The following is an 18,773-nucleotide window of genomic DNA, read 5'->3' as shown; positions in this document are numbered from 1 at the left end:
GTGATTGAGTAGGCTGCATAGATTTCATGACTAGAAGCTCAAAAGACGAAAATGTCATTTTTTTTTTTGTAAATTGAAATTTGCTATCGTAAATGTTAGCAACACCTCCGCCTTTGCGGGATGCACGGGGGATATGGTCACTAGTGTAGCCAGGAGGTGAGGCCTCATTTAAAACAGTAAATTCATCAGGCTTAAGCCATGTTTCAGTCAGGCCAATCACATCAAGATTATGATCAGTGATTAGTTCATTGACTATAATTGCCTTTGAAGTAAGGGATCTAACATTAAGTAGCCCTATTTTGAGATGTGAGGTATCATGATCTCTTTCAGTAATGACAGGAATGACAGCCTCGAGTCTTCTTGGGTATGACGCTATAAGCTTGTCACACCTGTATTTGGGGAGTTTCTCCCATTCTTCTCTGCAGATCCTCTCAAGCTCTGTCAGGTTGGATGAGAAGCGTCGCTGCACAGCTATTTTCAGGTCTCTCCAGAGATGTTCGATCGAGTTTATGTCCAGGCTCTGGCTGGGTCACTCAAGGACATTCAGAGACTTGTCCCAAATCCACTCCTGCGCTGTCTTGGCTGTGTGCTTAGAGTTGTTATCCTGTTGGAAGGTGAACCTTTGTCCCAGCCTGAGGTCCTGAGCGCTCTGGAGCAAGTTATTATTTTTATCAAGGATCTTTCTGTACTTTGCTCTGTTCATCTTTCCTTCGATCCTGACTAGTCTCCCAGTCCCTGCCACTGAAAAACATCCCCACAGCATGATGCTGCCACCACCATGCTTCACCGTAGGGATAGTGCCAGGTTTCCTCCAGACGTGACACTTGGCATTCAGGCCAAAAAGTTCAATCTTGGTTTCATCAGACCAGAGCATCTTGTTTCCATGCGGACAGTCATGGCCACTCTACCATAAATGCCTGATTGGTGGAGTGTTGCAGAGATGGGAGAACCTTCCAGAAGGACAACCATCTCCACAGAGGAACTCTGGAGCTCTGTCAGTGACCATTGGGTTCTTGGTCATATCCCTGACCAATGACCTTCTCCCCTGATTACTCAATTTCGAGTCTCATAGCAAAGGGTCTGAATAAGGTATTTTGTGTGTGTGTGGATTGATGAAAAAAAAAATGCTGATACATTTTAGAATAAGGCTGTAATGTAACAAAATGTGTAAGTGGATAATTTAAGGGGATAATTTAAAATCATAAAACAATTCTAGTCCATCACATTTACATGGGCCTACCCACTGCCTCTGGGCCTACCCACTGCCTCTGGGCCTACCCACTGCCTCTGGGCCTACCCACTGCCTCTGGGCCTACCCACTGCCTCTGGGCCTACCCACTGCCTCTGGGCCTACCCACTGCCTCTGGGCCTACCCACTGCCTCTGGGCCTACCTAGTATTAGTGACATCGATTACTTCTATCACAATATATTAATCACAAACAGAGTGTAGACGTTTATAATCTAGTTCATAGATTAAAAGGCTTTACAGGGTGTTGTTCATACATGCATTGTCTCTTCAGTTCCTCCACCTGGCTGTCGCTCTGGAAACAGTTTTCATGAATTCAACACACGACTGTTTTCCTAATCTTAAATCACAGTTCTAAAGTAAGTAGCTGCCTGACTATACCTGTGTTCTCTCTATCCAGTTCCTCCACCTTGTTCTAGTGGAACTGCAGTGCATCTAGATTTGTTTGTTTGTTAGTTTTTTTCCTATTTGTTTTAGATTTGTTTTATTTATTTTTATTACCCTTTTTCTCCCTATTTTTCGTGGTATCCAATTTGGTAGTTACAATCTTGTCCCTTCGCTGCAACTCCCTTAGGGATTCGGGAGAGGCGAAGGTCAAGAGCCGTGCGTCCTCTGAAACTCAACCAAGCTGCACTGCTTCTTGACACAATGCCCTCTTACACCAATGTGTCGGAGGAAACACCGTACAACTGGCGACTGTGTCGGTGTGCATTGCACCCGGCCCGCCACAGGAGTCGCTCGTGCGCGATGGGACAAGGACATCCCTGCCAGCCAAACCCTCCTAACCCGGGTGACGCTGGGCCAATTGTGCGCCGCCACATGGGTCTTCCGGTCGAGGCCGACTGCGATAGAGCCTGGACTCGAACCAGGATGTCTAGTGGCACAGCTAGCACTGTGATGCAGTGCCTTAGACCACTGCGCCACTCGGGAGGCCTGCAGTTCATTATTAATGACCCTCAGCTCCACACTTTGGTCCTCCACATGGCTCTCGCTGGCTGTCCGTCTGGTCCCCGTGTTCCTCAGCTCCACACTCTGGTACTCCACATGGCTCTCGCTGGCTGTCCGTCTGGTCCCCGTGTTCCTCAGCTCCACACTCTGGTACTCCACATGGCTCTCGCTGGCTGTCAGTCTGGTCCCCGTGTTCCTCAGATCCACCACCATGTCTCTCCACTCCTTCAGCTCAGTCCAGATGTCCCTGCTCTCTCCATTCCCCAGACAGAACAGCAACACCAGTAGAGCTACAGCATCCCTCATTCTGAAACGATGCCTCTTCAGAACTAATGTAGTCTATTAGGCTCAGTCCCCTTTATATACACACTGGTCTTGGTGAACCAATACATGGAACAGGTGTAATCAGTGGAACATTTTGAGAACGTCGCCAAGGACTATGTGTGATGTAACAGAACAAAGGTTAAAGATATGAGGTGTTATAAGGACATGGGGAAATTGAAACCTTTTACTCCGTTTAAAGTCTCTCTCTTTAAAGGAGTCGGTCAACCTACCACTTGTTTTGGTAATCAGCTGTTTAGAAGCTATACCGTGTTCGTTTACAAATACATTGTTGGCAAACAATGGAGTAAAACAACCTTTATTTTTGGGGTTCTGCTGAGGGAAAGAGTTTAACTAGGCTCACGAGGCATTTATTAGTTGTATTGTCCCACGATCAACAACTATCAATCATTTAAGTCCAAAAATGTATATACCAATCAGACCATAGCTTTTAATTGTTTGCAACCATTTTACCTGAAGTATTTATGTCTAATTACAAAATATGTTGACTAATCCACTTTATTCAGGGTTACATGTTTATTCATATACTATTCAGTGTTTTGAAATGTATTATAGTGGGGATTTCTGCCTCATATCCTTTCTATCTTTCCAATGCACTGTACCTCTGGAACACAGGATGTTGGCGGCACCTTCATTGGGGAGAACGGGCTCGTGGTAATGACAGGAGCGGAATTCGTGGAATGGTATCAAATACATGAAACTCATGGTTTCCAGGTGTTTGATGCCATTCCATTGGCTCCATTCTGGCCATTTATTGCGAGCCATCCTCCTCCCAGTAGCTCTGAAGTCACTCCTTATCCTCTCTTTACTCTCCCTGTCAGTACTGCACCTCTGGAGTCACTTCTCATCCTCTCTTTACTCTCCCTGTCAGTACTGCACCTCTGGAGTCACTCCTCATCCTCTCTTTACTCTCCCTGTCAGTACTGCACCTCTGGAGTCACTCCTCATCCTCTCTTTACTCTCCCTGTCAGTACTGCACCTCTGGAGTCACTAGTAGCCACAGTCTTCAACCCTGCCTATTTCTACTTTCTCTTCTTAATGTGATTTCAAACCTAAGCTTAACCACACTGCTAACCTTACACCTAACCCTTAAATTAAGACCAAAAAGCAAATTTTTGTTTTCTAAATTTTTCATGATTTAGCTAATTTTTACTTTGTGGCTGTGGTAACTCGTAGAAACCCTCTCTTTGCGCTCCCTGACAGTATAATGCAAGTCCTGGGGGCGTTCCCGTCGCCTAGTGGCCCCGCCTCCCCCTGCAGCCTGCTGAACGAGGACACCCTGATCAAGTACTCCAGGCTGACCTCCACCAGTCACAAGAACTTCCGCTACTTTGTCCTGGACAACTCTGTCATCCTGGCCATGCTGGAGCAGCCGATGGGCAATGAACAGAGTCAGTTATCCTCAACATATGCTGTCAGTTATCCCCAACGTGCTTGTCAGTTATCCCCAACGTGCTTGTCAGTTATCCTCCCACCTGTTATCAGTCCTCAACATGTTTTACTGATACCAGACTGATAGCTAATAAGAATTAGTCTTAAAAATTTTAGCAACAAAAAACAAAGTCCACTCCCCCCAGTTTGTGTGTCTTCTGTATGGTGTCGAATGAGAGAGACTCTTTTGACCTGGTGTGTGTGTGTGTCAGCAGATCCCTGTCCGTCCGTGACCATGTTGATCAGGGGGATGTCCGGGAGACACGCCTGGACCATGCAGCTCTTCCATCAGCCCAGGGAGGCCCGCGCTAGCCACAAGGTAACACATGGTAGATCATTATGCAGCTCTTCCATCAGCCCAGGGAGGCCCGCGCTAGCCACAAGGTAACACATGGTAGATCATTATGCAGCTCTTCCATCAGCCCAGGTAGGCCAGCGCCAGCCATAAGGTAACACATGGTAGATAACCCTTTAGATTCATCATGGTGATATGGTCACTACATTTCTATTAGTGTCCAGGTTTACATTAACATCTAATTTAACTAGCAACTCCATTGTTATAAAGCAGCTTTTTTCACATAGCTTTAATGAGACACAAGTAGTGCAATATTCTCATTCAAAATGAACAATGATTCCTGATGTTGGTACCAGACCTGTTTTGGTGAAAACATGTCTGCGTCAGGGCATTGATATTCATTGTAGAGCTTTTAACCATTGCTAACTGATCAGATGTCAGCTCATGTTTCTTGTTGAGTCTTCCTAGCTCCTTTCTCAGGGGTATGTGTCTCTCATAAGTCTCATCTCTCCTTTTCTCTTCCCCTCTCTTCTCTCTGTAGCAGGTGTTTGTCCCAGAGAGCCGGCCCACTCCCAAAAATGATGTGGGGATCCGGTTCAACGTCAAACACAGACCCTTCCCTGAAGAAGTGGACAAAATTCCATTTGTGAAAGCGGACCTAAGCATTCCAGACCTGCATGATATTGTAGATGAGGAGGTAGGTTAGCATCGGTGGTCCGTCCATGTTAGAATAATTGTCTCCATTGCCCTAATGAGGATTGTATTGCAGAGTAGAGGTAGTGTTCTCAGGGTCTGTGTTTACAAAGTGCCTCAAAACGGGTATCTAGGATCTGGTCCCCCTGTTATTAATGAATAGATAACAAATTGATCCAAGGTCAGCTTAAGGAATATGGCCCAGATGGGGCACTTTGTACAACTAGCATATAAATGATAAACAAAATGTAGTCTGACTTTAGACTGTTATTCTCCGTGAACTCCTCCACGTCAATGAATCGGTGTCTATCTGAAAATGATTTGTGGAATGCAATGTTTCTCAACTGACAAGCCGAACTCTTCGTAACACTTACAACGCTGAAGCACCGTGATCTGGGCGGGAGTTGTCCTCACACAAACGGGACATGTTTCACTAATGCATATAATTCATGCTGGGAAAGAAAGGTTTTGATGTTAGTTGTTTATGTTTGGGGGCTAGGGATTGGGTGTGCACTGTATTGGTTTTGTGGGAGTATGAGGGTTTTGTGAAGATTTGTTCATGTTAGGTGTGTGGGTGTTTCAGGGGTGGTTTTGATGAGGGGATTGGGTGTGTGGTTTGATGTGATTGGGTGTATGTAATTATGCATGGGACTCGCTAGCACAACTCAAATGCCTTATTTGTCCTGGGAGTGATCTTGTATGGCCTTCACCATGACTACTACTATTTTCTTTTTTACCCCCTTTTCTCCCCAATTTCGTGGTATCCAATTGTTTAGTAGCTACTATCTTGTCTCATCTCTACAACTCCCGTACGGGCTCGGGAGAGACGACGGTTGAAAGCCATGCGTCCTCCGAAACCCAACCAAGCCGCACTGCTTCTTAACACAGCACCATCCAACCCGGAAGCCAGCCGTACCAATGTGTCGGAGGAAACACTGTGCACCTGGCGACCTTGGTTTGCGTGCACTGCGCCCGGCCCGCCATAGGAGTTGCTAGTGCGCGATAAGACAAGGATATCCCTACCGGCCAAACCCTCCCTAACCCGGACGACGCTAAGCCAATTGTGCGTCGCCCCACGGACCTCCCGGTCGCGGCCGGCAGCGACAGAGCCTGGGCGCGTCCCCACAGTCTCTGGTGGCACAGCTAGTACTGCAATGCAGTGCCCTAGACCACTGCGCCACCCGGGAGGCCCTCTACTAATACTATTTTCTACTGCTACAATAAGTTCTTGTTCAGAATGAACTACACCACAGGATCCCACTCCAGGCAGATGTCATTTGACACAGATCTTGGATCAGTGCTTACCCTCTCCTAACCACCATTTTGAGAGGAGACACATAAACAAAACTGACCTTCTCAAATGTCAATAGGCAACATCATCCTGCCCCCTCTCTCTCTGCCCCCCCCCCTTCTCTCTCTTTCTGCCCTCTCTCTCTTTGCTTCTCAGCTGGAGATGCAGCACAACAAGCTGTGTGGTGTGATGGCCAAGCAGACTGAGTATGAAACAACACTGGAGCACAGCAGCGAGGAGCGCTGGTGCAACAAGAGCTTCCCAGACCCGCTGACGGACTGCAAGCCCCCACCGCCCTCTCAAGAGTTCCAGACCGCCCGCCTTTTCCTGTCGCACTTTGGCTTCCTGTCGCTGGAGGCTCTCAAGGTACTGTGGGAATAGAAGGAAGGGGGGAGTGAGGGGTAGGAAAGGAGGGGGAGAGGGGGAAGAGTCGAGGGAAACAAGGCGGGAGAGGGGAGGGGTGGAGGGGAACAAGGTAAGGTAAGGGAGGGGTATGAGGAGGGGAGTGGAGAGGGGGGAGAGGAAAGGAAAGGAGAGGGAGGAGTGGAGGGGAACAAGGTAAGGGAGGGGTATGAGGAGGGGAGTGGAGAGGGGGGAGAGGAAAGGAAAGGAAAGGAAAGGAGAGGGAGGAGTGGAGGGGAACAAGTCAAGGAAGGGGAGAGGAAAGAATGGGTCGGTTTTGAAGGGATTGAAACAAAAGGTACGTGACATGCATGTAGTGGAACCTTTTGCTTTCACCTATCCAATCCTGTTAGATCAGTGACTACTTCAAGGATCCTTGAAAGTATTAGCAGGAAAGCATGCAATCAACCCTGCAAGATGTAATTAAGTTGAAACCCTGTATAGATCATTTGATGACATGGGTTATCATATGGTAGCAAAATATAGTCAAACTAATAGCGCAGTTAAACTGGCCCTTAAATCTGCTGATTTTAAACCAGCCAATCACATTTAACTTTGTTACCTGCCCTCCAGGAGCCCGGCAACAGTCGCCTACCTCCCCACCTGATTGCACTGGACTCTGGGTTGCCTGGCTTCTTTGATGACATGAGCTACCTGGACCTGCTCCCCTGCCGACCCTGTGACACAGTCTTCCTCTTCTACATGAAGGCTGGCCAGAAGAGCAGCCAGGAGGTGACTGGTCAACGGGGTTAAGGGGGAGGGCAATCAACGGGGTTAAAGGGGAGGGCAATCAACGGGGTTAAAGGGGAGGGCAATCAACGGTGTTAAAGGGGAGGGCAATCAACGGGGTTAAAGGGGAGTTACTATCTGAATTTATCACTGATATTACCCAGAATGCAAAATGCTCCCTAATATTATCCAGTTCATATCGGGTAATTTATTATCTGTTGGTTTTGCCAAGTGTGTAGAAATTTGAATATGTCAAGATGGGGGGTCTGTCTGCGGAGTTGGTCGTTTTTGTAAAGTGATAAAAAAAATCTGTCGAGGAGAATACACTTTTTAAAATAGTTTTGGACCCTGTAAAATAATTTATAGACAAGACTTGACCATTCATTTCCATTTCTGTCTGTCTCTATCACTCTGTCCCATACCAGATCCTGAGGAACGTGGAGTCTAGCTCCAACGTGCAGCACCACTTCCTGGAGTTCCTGCTGTCGCTGGGCTGGCCCGTGGAGGTGGGGCAGCACCCGGGCTGGACAGGCAGTGTCTACACCAGCTGGTCCATCAACAAGAACAACAACAATAACGTAGACAGAAACCCACCAGGTGGGAGGTACACCCCACCCAACCAGCCCTACCCCCCAAGGGCTTCTATACTTTTTTCACATTATCGTGCCAAATCATTAATATATATTTTTTTCTATTTAAATTATTATGATTTTTTTTTTTACAGTAGTAAGGAAGTTGTTCTCTGTCCCCACAGATGACATGGTCACCCTGGGAGACACGGGTGGGGGCGTGTTCAATGGAGAGAAGCGGGTGCTGTACTATGCAGACGCCTTGACCGAAATTGCCTTCGTCGTTCCCTCGCTCACAGAGTCCACCGGTGGGCCTCATTCCTCTCCCATCTTCACTACTCATTACTTTTCTCTCACCCCAGTTTCCAATCCTCCTGTCTTATTTTCTCTACAGTACATTCTTCATCTCTCTTTTTAAGCCTTCACTTTTTCTATTCTCTCCTCATCTTTCTCTTTGTTTCTCATGGATCCCAAAGCCGCTGTTCTCCATAAGGAAATCCCCACTGTGTGTCTTTATGGATTTCCCCTAATTTGTTCTACAAATCTTCTTTCTTTTCTAGAGCGTTGTAATTGTATTAGATAGTGTTGTGGAGCGTTGTAATTGTATTAGGTAGCCATTAAGCAGGGTGGTATTCATTAGGTAGCCATTAAGCAGGGTGGTATTCATTAGGCACTTAACAGAGAGAACATACTAATACACGGAGGGACTACCTGAACCTGTCTAATAAGAAACGCTATGGAACTGGCATTACATAGGGCAGGGTAGGCATCATCTTGTCTCGAGGCGGGCCACATCGTGATTTCAAAATTCAGCAGAGTGCTGTACAGTGACATTTTTTGGACCGATTTGTTTGTCAAATGCAATTTGCAGGCCAGAAAAGGGGCAGTTATATGAAAAGGTGTAGGTTATTTTATCATTTCTACTAGTTATAGATGTTGAGGAGTGACCTGGAGTGGGTGCAGTTTGGGATGCAGACTTGTCTTTGTGTTTTTGTAGCGGAGTCGTCAGAGAACAGTTTCCCTACGGGAGAGCCAGACTCTCAGATGGACCTGCTGCCCAGCCTGCTGAAACAGTCCAACCTCACACTGGACCTCTTCCCCAACCACTCTGACAACGTGGCCCCTGGGCAGAGGGTAAGACACACCGCAGACTATTATAGCACTTTAACATCGTTAGCGCTCTCTCCAGCACCATACCAGTGTCTACATGTGAACAGTATACTAGTATTATTTTCCTCAGACCGACCGACCTGATCAGTGACCTAAACCCAAATCCTACCTGTCTGGAGGGCTAAAGCACTTCTGGTTTTCATTCTTGCCTTCAGGGACTCGATACTTACATGGCTGTGGTTAGGGAATGGTGATCGCTATGCAAAGGTTTAAATACAACTGTGTTGAGGCCTTAAAGCTGCTTTAAGGAGGAATTTAGCCTGTCGTTTTCTTTGTTCTAGCTTGTTCACGTGATTTCCACTATTGTCTGTCCCTTAGAGTCCCACGGTGAAGTCTAAGAAGATGCCTCCTGGCAGGACCATCCCTCCAATGGGCCCCGAGACCAAAGTGCTGGTGGTCTGGGTGGAGCGCTACGACGATATCGGTAGGCTACCTTCCTGCTGCTTCACGCTGAAACTGGCCTCTTTTGGCTGCCATTTTGGTTCTCTATGAAATCCAGCGGAACTCAAGTCTTATCTAGTCATGAAATATTTGTACTATTGGTAGAAACAGTGTATCAGATCTGTAGAAACTACAGACATGTCCTTACAAACATTTTACTATCAGATACAACTCTTAACGAGTTGTTAAATGTTTATTTTTCTGGAGGAATGTTCATCTTCATATTTCTGAAATGACCGATTTCCCTGCACCTTGATAAATTGTGTGCAACGAGAAGTTTGAACTGCCATGTATGTCGAATTCCTGTGTTGTAGATAACTTTCCTCTGGCTGACCTGCTGGTAGAGACGAGCACTGGAGTGGAGACCACGGCCAACAGTAGCACATCCACAAGGTTACTGCACTGCCGACTCCCTATCCATCACTAGTCAACACTGACAGCCTGTCTCAAATCACTCCCTAGCCATCACTAGTCAACACTGACAGCCTGTCTCAAATCACTCCCTAGCCATCACTAGTCAACACTGACAGCCTGTCTCAAATCACTCCCTAGCCATCACTAGTCAACACTGACAGCCTGTCTCAAATCACTCCCTAGCCATCACTAGTCAACACTGACAGCCTGTCTCAAATCACTCCCTAGCCATCACTAGTCAACACTGACAGCCTGTCTCAAATCACTCCCTAGCTATCAATACGTAATAAAACATTAAACTTTTTAAATGGAGATTCTCCTCTAAGCATGCATTTTAGTCAAGGCGTCTGGAAACTGGACCTAATGGTTCAATATAAATGGGTGATTAAACCCTCAAAAGAGCAAGCAAAGGCGATAATGACAAGGATAAACTCCTAGAAAAGAGTTCAATAGACCTCCTAAAGGAGCTCTTTCCTCTTCTGACTTGCCAGGTAGAAGCTCAGAGTATGCCACTGCCAAGACCAGACAGTTGTCCTTTACTACAGTCATATATACACTGCTCAAAAAAATAATGGGAACAATTAAACAGCACAATGTAACTCCAAGTCAATCACACTTCTGTGAAATCAAACTGTCCACTTAGGAAGCAACACTGATTGACAATAAATTTCACATGCTGTTGTGCAAATGGAATAGACAACAGGTGGAAATTATAGGCAATTAGCAAGACACCCCCAATAAATGAGTGGTTCTGCAGGTGGTGACCACAGACCACTTCTCAGTTCCTATGCTTCCTGGCTGATGTTTTGGTCACTTTTGAATGCTGGCGGTGCTTTCACTCTAGTGGTAGCATGAGACGGAGTCTACAACCCACACAAGTGGCTCAGGTAGTGCAGCTCATCCAGGATGGCACATCAATGCGAGCTGTGGCAAGAAGGTTTGCTGTGTCTGTCAGCGTAGTGTCCAGAGCATGGAGGCGCTACCAGGAGACCGGCCAGTACATCAGGAGACGTGGAGGAGACCATCCGCCACCTCATCAGGAGCATGCTCAGGCGTTGTAGGGAGGTCATACAGGCACGTGGAGGCCACACACACTACTGAGCCTCATTTTTACTTGTTTTAAGGACATTACATCAAAGTTGGATCAGCCTGTAGTGTGGTTTTCCACTTTAATTTTGAGTGTGACTCAAAATCCAGACCTCCATGGGTTGATAAATTTGATTTCCATTGATAATTTTTGTGTGATTTTGTTGTCAGCACATTCAACTATGTAAAGAAAAAATAATATTTCATTCAGGATGTGTTATTTTAGTGTTCCCTTTATTTTTTTGAGCAGTGTGTGTATGTATGTATAGATAGAGAGATAGAGAGAGATATATATATATATATATATATATATATATATATATATATCTCACGTGAGCCCGCAAGATCAGTGTGGCTCGAGGCTAAAGTACACTCTTGAGTTTATTTATTTGGACGGTGAAGCTAAAACTTTACATTTGGCTCTATACTCCAGCATTTTGGATTTGAGATCAAATGTTTTCTATAATGCGACAGTACAGAATCTGACCTTCAGTTCAAGGGTATTTTCAAACATATATCTGTTTTACTTTTTTAGAAACGAAGCACTATGTATTTAGTCCCCCCCATGAGTCATAAGTATTTGGACAAATCCACTTATAGTGTATTAAAGTAGTCAAAGGTTTAGTATTTGGTCCCATATTCATAGCATGCAATGACTACATCAAGCTTATGTCCCTACATATTTGTTTGCTGCATTTTATTGCTCACATACACATATTTAGAAGTTATTGCTCACATACACATATTTAGCAGATGTTATTGGTCACATACACATATTTAGCAGATGTTATTGCAGGTGAAGTGCTTGTGTTCTAGCTCCAGTGCAGTACTATCTAACAATTCACAACAATACACACAAATCTAAAAGTAAAAGATTGGAATTAAGAAATATGTAAACTAAATTACTGTAGAATAGAATACATGAGATGAGTAAAGCAGTATGTAAACATTATTAAAGTGGCCAGTTAGTCTATGTATATAGGGTAGAAGCCTCTCAGGTGCAGGGTTGAGTAACCGTGTGGTAGCCTGCTTGTGATGGCTATTTAACAGTCTGATGGCCTTGACATAGAAGCCGGTGATCCCCAGTGATGCGTTGGGCAGACTGCACCGCCTACAACCACAGGGCTCTCCAGAGGGTGGTGCAGTCTGCCCAACGCAGTTGCCGTACCAGGCGGTGATACAGCCTGACATGATGCTCTCAATTGTGCATCTGTCAAATTTGTGAGGGTCTTAGGGTCCAAGCTGAGTTTCTTCAGCCTCCTGAGGTTGAAGAGGTGCTGTTGCGCCTTCTTCACCACACTGTCTGTGTGGTTGGACCATTTCAGATTGTCAGTGATGTATACGCAGAGGAACTTGAAGCTTTCCACCTTCTCCACTGTGGGTTTGTCTATGTGGATAGGGGAGTGCTGTGCTCCCTCTGCTGTTTCCTGAAGTCCACGATCAGCTGCTTCGTTTTGTTGAGGGTGAGGTTATTAGTCTCCTACTTGTTGGTAATCAAGCGTACTACATTCGTGTCTTCTGCAAATGTGATGATTGAGTTGGAGGTGTGCTTGACCACGCAGTCATGGGAGAACAGGGAGTACAGGAGGTGGCTGAGCACACACCCTTGTGGTGCCCCAGTGTTGAGGATCAGCGACGTGGAGGTGTTGTTTCACCTGGGGGTCGGCCCGCCAGGAAGTCCAGGACCCAGTTGCTGCACAGGGCGGGGTTCAGACCCGGGGCTCCAAGCTTAATGATGAGCTTGGAGGGTACTGTGGTGTTGAAGGCTGAGCTATAGTCAATTAACAGCATTCTTACGTAGGTATTTCTCTTGTCCAGATGGGATATGGCAGTGTGCAGTGCGATGGAGATTGCATCGTCTGTGGATCCATTAGGGTTCTAGGGTGTAAGGTAGAGGTGATATGATCCTTGACTAGTCTCTCAAAGCACTTCAAGATGACAGAAGTGAGTGCTATGGGGCGATAGTCATTTAGTTCAGTTACACAAAACTGAAAGAGCAAACCATCGCACCTTGTGCTTTCTTGGGTACAGGAACAATGGTGGACATCTTGAAGGAAGTGGGGACAGCAGACTGAGATACGGAGAGATTGAATATATCCGTAAACACTCCAGCCAGCTGGTCTGCGCATGCTCTGAGGACACGGCTAGGGATGCTGTCTCGGCTGGCAGCCTTGTCTGGGAGCAAGATGTTGGTGTCCGCGACGTGGCTGGTTTCCCTTTGTAATCTGTGATTGTCTGTAGACCTTGCCACACACGTCTCGTGTCTGAGCTATTGAATTGCGACTCCACTTTGTCTCTATACTGACATTTTGCCTGTTTGATCGCCTTACAGAGGGAATAACTACATTGTTTGCATTCAAACATATAACCAGTCACCTTGCCATGGTTAAATACGATGGTTTGCTCTTTCAGTTTTGTGTGAATGCTGCCATCTATCCACCGTTTGTGGTTTGGGCAGGTTTTAAAAGTCACAGTGGGAACAACATCCCCTATACACTTCCTGATGAACTCAATCACCGTGTCCATGTATACGTCAATGTTATTCCTAGAGGCTACCTGGAACATATCCCAGTCCGCGGGATCAAAACAATCTTGAAGCATGGTTTCCGATTGGTCAGACCAGCGTTGAATAGACCTTAGCACGGGTACTTCTTGTTTGTTTCTGCCTATAAGAAGAATCGTGATCTGATTTGCCGACAGGAGGGCGCGGGAGGTCCTTGTGGGCATTTTGAAAGGGGGAGTAGCGGTGGTCAAGTATTTTACCAGAACGAGTGCTGCAGTCAATGTGTTGATAGAACTTCGGTTGCGTTTTCCTCATTTTCTTTGTTAAAATCCCCAGCTACAATAAATGCGGCCTCATGATATGTGATTTGAGTGAAGTTCCTTGAGGGCTGTCGTGGTATCGGCTTGAAGGGAATATACACGGCTGTGACTATAACCTAAGACATTTCTCTTGGGAGGTAATACGGTCGGTATTTGAGGTATTCTAGGTCAGGTGAACAATAGCACTTTTGTTTCTGTATGTAATCACACTCAACTGGTTAATCATGAAACATACACCCCCGCCTTTCATCTTTCTGGAGAGTACTGTATTCCTGTCTGTGCGATGTACTGAGAACCCAGCTGGCTGTATGGACAGGGACAGTATATCTCGAAAGAGCCATGATTATGTGAAACAGAGGATGTTACAGTCCCTGATGTTTCTCTGGAAGGAGATACTCGCCCTGAGCTTGTCTACTTTTTTGTCCGGAGAGTGAATATACTCAGAAGTGGCGAATGGTGTGCACGCCTCCTGAGTCGGATATACCTCCGTTCAATTTCCCTGGGGGGGGTACGAACAAAGGATCCAATTTGGGAAAGTTGTATTCCTGGTCGTATGGCTGGTGAGTTACCGCCGCTCTGATATCCAAAAGTTATTTCCGGCTGTATGATTTATCTGTGATGTTCATTTAGCTGAGGAGACAAAGCAGTGTAGGTCAGTGGCCTGGACTAGGTCTTGCCAGGGCAGCATATAGAACAGAATACAGGAGCAAGGCAATGCACGTTTGAACTAGAGACAGTACAGGAACAAAGCCAGGCCAGCTGGATGGTGGCTGACCTCCATAAAGCAGACTGGTAAGAGGTGCTCATAGCTCCTCTGCAGCGGAGACAGCGTATCATATCTGCTCTGTTCTACTTCCACCTTTCTGCTCTCCCTCTTCCTATCTGCCTCTCTCTCTATGCATGTCCAACCCTCCCCTCCTCCTTTCAGGCCCACGTCATCAGGTCAGGATGTGCAGGTGATCTTCATCCACCCTCTGAGGACTGGCCTGTTCCGGATCCGCCTGCACGGGACCCTGGGCAAGTTCAGCATGGTCGTCCCCCTGGTGGACGGCATGGTGGTCAGCAGAAGGTCACTAGGTGAGAGAGAGAAAAAGTGTGGGAGTGATGGTGTGTGTGTGTTAGCCATCACAGTGACACTGTGTGTCTGTCTTCTTCACACCTGCCAAATGTGTGTGTGAGTCACTTGACCTAGCTCCAAAGTGCTGAGCCATTGGTCCTCTCTTTCTCCTCTAAGGGTTCCTGGTGAGACAGACGGTGATCAACGCGTGCCGGCGGAAGCGACTGGAGAGTGACTCGTACAACCCGCCGCACGTGCGTCGGAAACAGAAGATCGCTGAGGTGGTGAACCGCTACCGCAACAAGCAGCTGGAGCCCGAGTTCTACACCTCTCTCTTCCAGGAGGTAGAGGAGCGCAGCCTCAACCGGTGAACTTTCACCTTTCACCTCACTCCCCCACACAGAGAGGGACTGACACAAGGACTGCAAAGATTCTATATGACAAATGTTTTTTGGTTTGTTATGTATATTATGAGCAAGTTGCGATTCAACTGGAGGTCAACATTTTATTTCTATGCTGACTCACCGTAGCCACGGCACCCGACCATCTTAGTTTTTCCCACCCCGCGCCACAACACTGCTTATTTGCCACTTACTGTATTTCTGTCTAGACTTCACAGGAGGTTGGTGGCACCTTAATTGGGGAGGACGGGCTCGTGGTAATGACTGGAGCGGAATAGCTGGAATGGTATCAAAATGATCAAACACATGGTTTCCAGGTGTTTGAAGCCATTCCATTTGCACCGTTTCAGCCATTATTGTGAGCCGTCCTCTCCTCAGCAGCCTCCACTGCTAGACTCACGACAAATTGTAGGACTCTTTGATGGGTTGTGGTTGAGGCACTCACCTCACCTGGCTGCGAGGCTTCAGACTGTCAGCAGAGGGAACATACTCAGTGACTTTAGACTTGTGACGTGGCAAAGAGATTGCCATCGGCACTCAAAATGGCTTCCACTCTGTGGCTGTTACCAGTTCCCACAGCCGTATCACTGTGGTTTTTCAAGTCCAGTTCTTCTGTTTGCTTTTCTATGAAACGCATTGGTCTTTGCATTTTACCATATCTAACGTCGTGTTTGTTGTTGTTGTTATGTTGGTCTGGAGCGAAATAGACCGGTCAAAACATTAGAAATGTACTTTTATCTCAAAAAAAGGACATTACATTTTTTATTTACAGAACTCAAATCTCACTTCAGTCAATGGTCATTTTTGACTTACCTAGTGACTTAGTTTTCTCTTCCCACATACACACTTGTGCCAGTTAGCGAGAGAGTGTGGAAATGTACTTTTACTTAAAATCTCAGGTAGATTGAGCCTTTTTATACTCATCGGCATCTGGGTTGTGTTCATAAGCTACTAAACGAACTGAATGAAAAGGGAGGGTCAACCAGAACTTCCAATCAGTCCAATGAGAAACGTTTGTTTTGTTTTCCGTTGTACAGTGTTTTGCTACAATGTGCCCTAATGAATGCGACCGTGGTCCTTGTACTCAATGCACTCCCAACCAACTGACCTCGTTTTAGGCATTATTCACTTTTAAACCTGTGGCATTTCACATTCACTGCATCTGATGGTAGAATTCAGGATATATATATATATATTTTGGTTTGGATAAAAAAACATTCACTTGGTTTGTTTCTTTCCATATCAAATAAAAAATATGTGAAAAATACATTTTGATTGGTGATATTAAGGGTGAGTTTCACTTTGATAGTCACAGTTGGAAAAATGATCGTCTTTGGTGATTTAAAAAATGATTTGTCATGAGTACTGTGTTTAACATCACATTCCAGATGTGACATCACAGACTAGAGAACCTGATACATACCGCCATGTTGTGTCCATAATCTTTTTGTTTTATGTCCAGCCTAAAACCAAATTCAGAGCATTAAATCACTAGTGTGTTGTGGCAGAGGTTGTACTTCTCTCTTTTTTTTTCACCAATTAGTGTCTTTATTTGTGCTTGATTTTATTCCAGACAACATAACAGGGCTGAAACACAGTTTTATGTAGCATTTAAAAAATGATCTATTAAGGGTTGGATGGCTACTACTGGCGTCCTGTTCATAGATTGTAACTGGGTCTGTCTAAAACACAGATTTTATACGTTATTATTATTATTATTATTATTATTATTATTATTATTATTATTATTTTACAATATGGAAAATAATCCGGAACTATATTTCTTTTGCATGATATTTGCCGTGGTGATCCACCCGAGCCATTTATATTTTCAGGAAATAAGGTTTCCTCCACTTTCGTTCCATAGATTGCTAATTTTGTGTTTAATTTTGGAATGATTTCCATTTTCTTGACTGTTAAGGAAAAGATGAATTGTACTAAACTATTGAAACCTAACGGTATCTGGGGAAGCTAAAGGCTCACTTGAGTTATTTATATTTCTCCAGAATAATATTACTGTCATTTCCAGTTACTTGCTTATTGTCAATTGACAAGTCCTGTGTTTGAGGATCAATAATGCAGTAAAATGTTAGTCTGGTCCCAGATCTGTTTGTGCTGTATAGCCAACTCCTAGGGTTGTTAGCAACTTCAAGAGTTTGTGCTTTCCAGCACAACCTGATCTGCGACCAGGCCAGTAAAATGTCACTTCAGGCATGACTTTTGCTGTCCATTTACTAGTGTTAACTGTTTTGAATATGGAATGTCTAACCTATTGCTGATTTTCAAATGGCCTCAATGAATTTAAATTCTCAATTGAATTGATACTCTAGCCTGCCATTGTGCTCTGCAAATATTCTACAATCTCGATGGTGCCACGTGAATTGAATTCGATTTTTATCCCGTTCCTCAGAAACCACTCATTTATTGTGTAAATGTTGAAGGTATCAACTTGTATGAAGTTGGAAGATGTGTACATACTGAGGGTGTGAAAGTATATTTTGTTCATCTGTCCCTCCGTTAGGAAAGGCACAAAATCTGCTTGTTTGTATTGGTCTTACTATATGTGTGTCAAAAACAAACTCATTGGATATTGAATGTAACCCAATGTAACGAATAAAGATTTTGATTCACTTATTGCCATGTTTATGCTGTGTGGTTCTCTTACACAATTAGGTGCAGTTAAAACTGTCCGTTTCTGACACTTATGTAAGAAGTGTAAATAATCTGAACTTTCGATGCGCTGAAACACAGACAATGATGAATGCAATATGATTTCATGTCTCTGTGTGACCTCATTCTGAGAATGGACCGATCATCCTTAAACAAAAGTTTCACCTTTCCAAGACTAATTATTGTGTTTGACCTGAACTGACACACCATGACTGGTAGTCGACACCCATAAAAATAGAATTACAGTAGATTTATAGTAAAAACATTCATGCTGCTGTAACTTTATTTTCTCATATCAGCAGGCTGATAAAGGTCCATGGGCCAGATGGAACAGATTCATCCATCTGTTTCCATAGGACACATCCCATTTCAAATATTGATTGGAATTGTAAACCAGTGTGCAAAGACTACCTCCATATCGGAGTAGGGTGTGGGTGCCCCAGCACACTTCCTGGGTCAGTTTTTAGCATTTTCCCTACTAATGGTAAAGTGATGCGAGAAGCTGATCCTAGATCTGTACATAGTGGAAACATTACCTTGGAGCCCCATCTATCTGTGTGACTGGAGGACTGTGTGACATCTGCCAATGAAAAAAGAGCTTTATAAGGACTTTTGATTTCTATATGTATTCTAGGGTGACAAGGTGTTTTCCATATAAAAAAATAATCAATGAAGACTATGGTTAACACCATAACTGCAATGTATCTGAACAACGGACCACTAGGTTGTCCTCCAAACAACGCACCCAAAGGATATGTTCTTCT

The 18,773-nt window shown here is 45.0% G+C and overlaps 1 protein-coding gene across 12 annotated transcripts in view; it reads left to right on the top strand.

Moving 5' to 3' along the window:
* The window catches only part of LOC109891417 (ral GTPase-activating protein subunit beta), a 55,980-nt gene extending 38,004 nt beyond the window's left edge, over window positions 1–17,976 (top strand). For 8 of the 12 annotated variants that reach the window (XM_020483939.2, XM_020483938.2, XM_020483936.2 and 5 more), the window contains 12 exons: window positions 3,741–3,928; window positions 4,184–4,287; window positions 4,805–4,960; window positions 6,404–6,613; window positions 7,223–7,381; window positions 7,804–7,975; window positions 8,133–8,255; window positions 8,945–9,081; window positions 9,436–9,541; window positions 9,873–9,951; window positions 14,810–14,958; window positions 15,116–17,976. In XM_020483939.2, coding sequence (XP_020339528.1) covers window positions 3,741–3,928; window positions 4,184–4,287; window positions 4,805–4,960; window positions 6,404–6,613; window positions 7,223–7,381; window positions 7,804–7,975; window positions 8,133–8,255; window positions 8,945–9,081; window positions 9,436–9,541; window positions 9,873–9,951; window positions 14,810–14,958; window positions 15,116–15,309 — 1,777 coding nt within the window. In that variant the 3' untranslated portion in view covers window positions 15,310–17,976. Of the gene's footprint in view, window positions 1–3,740; window positions 3,929–4,183; window positions 4,288–4,804; window positions 4,961–6,403; window positions 6,614–7,222; window positions 7,382–7,803; window positions 7,983–8,132; window positions 8,256–8,944; window positions 9,082–9,435; window positions 9,542–9,872; window positions 9,952–14,809; window positions 14,959–15,115 lie in introns of those variants that run through there. The other 4 variants (XM_020483944.2, XM_020483943.2, XM_020483933.2 and 1 more) reach the window with 2 other exon arrangements.
* The last annotated feature ends 797 nt before the right edge of the window (window positions 17,977–18,773 follow it).

Source organism: Oncorhynchus kisutch, linkage group LG5, assembly GCF_002021735.2.
Source record: "Oncorhynchus kisutch isolate 150728-3 linkage group LG5, Okis_V2, whole genome shotgun sequence".
In the NCBI taxonomy this organism is placed as follows: domain Eukaryota; kingdom Metazoa; phylum Chordata; class Actinopteri; order Salmoniformes; family Salmonidae; genus Oncorhynchus; species Oncorhynchus kisutch.
The sequence above is the reverse complement of the archived record's forward strand: the minus strand, read 5'-3'. Positions and strand labels throughout refer to the sequence as shown.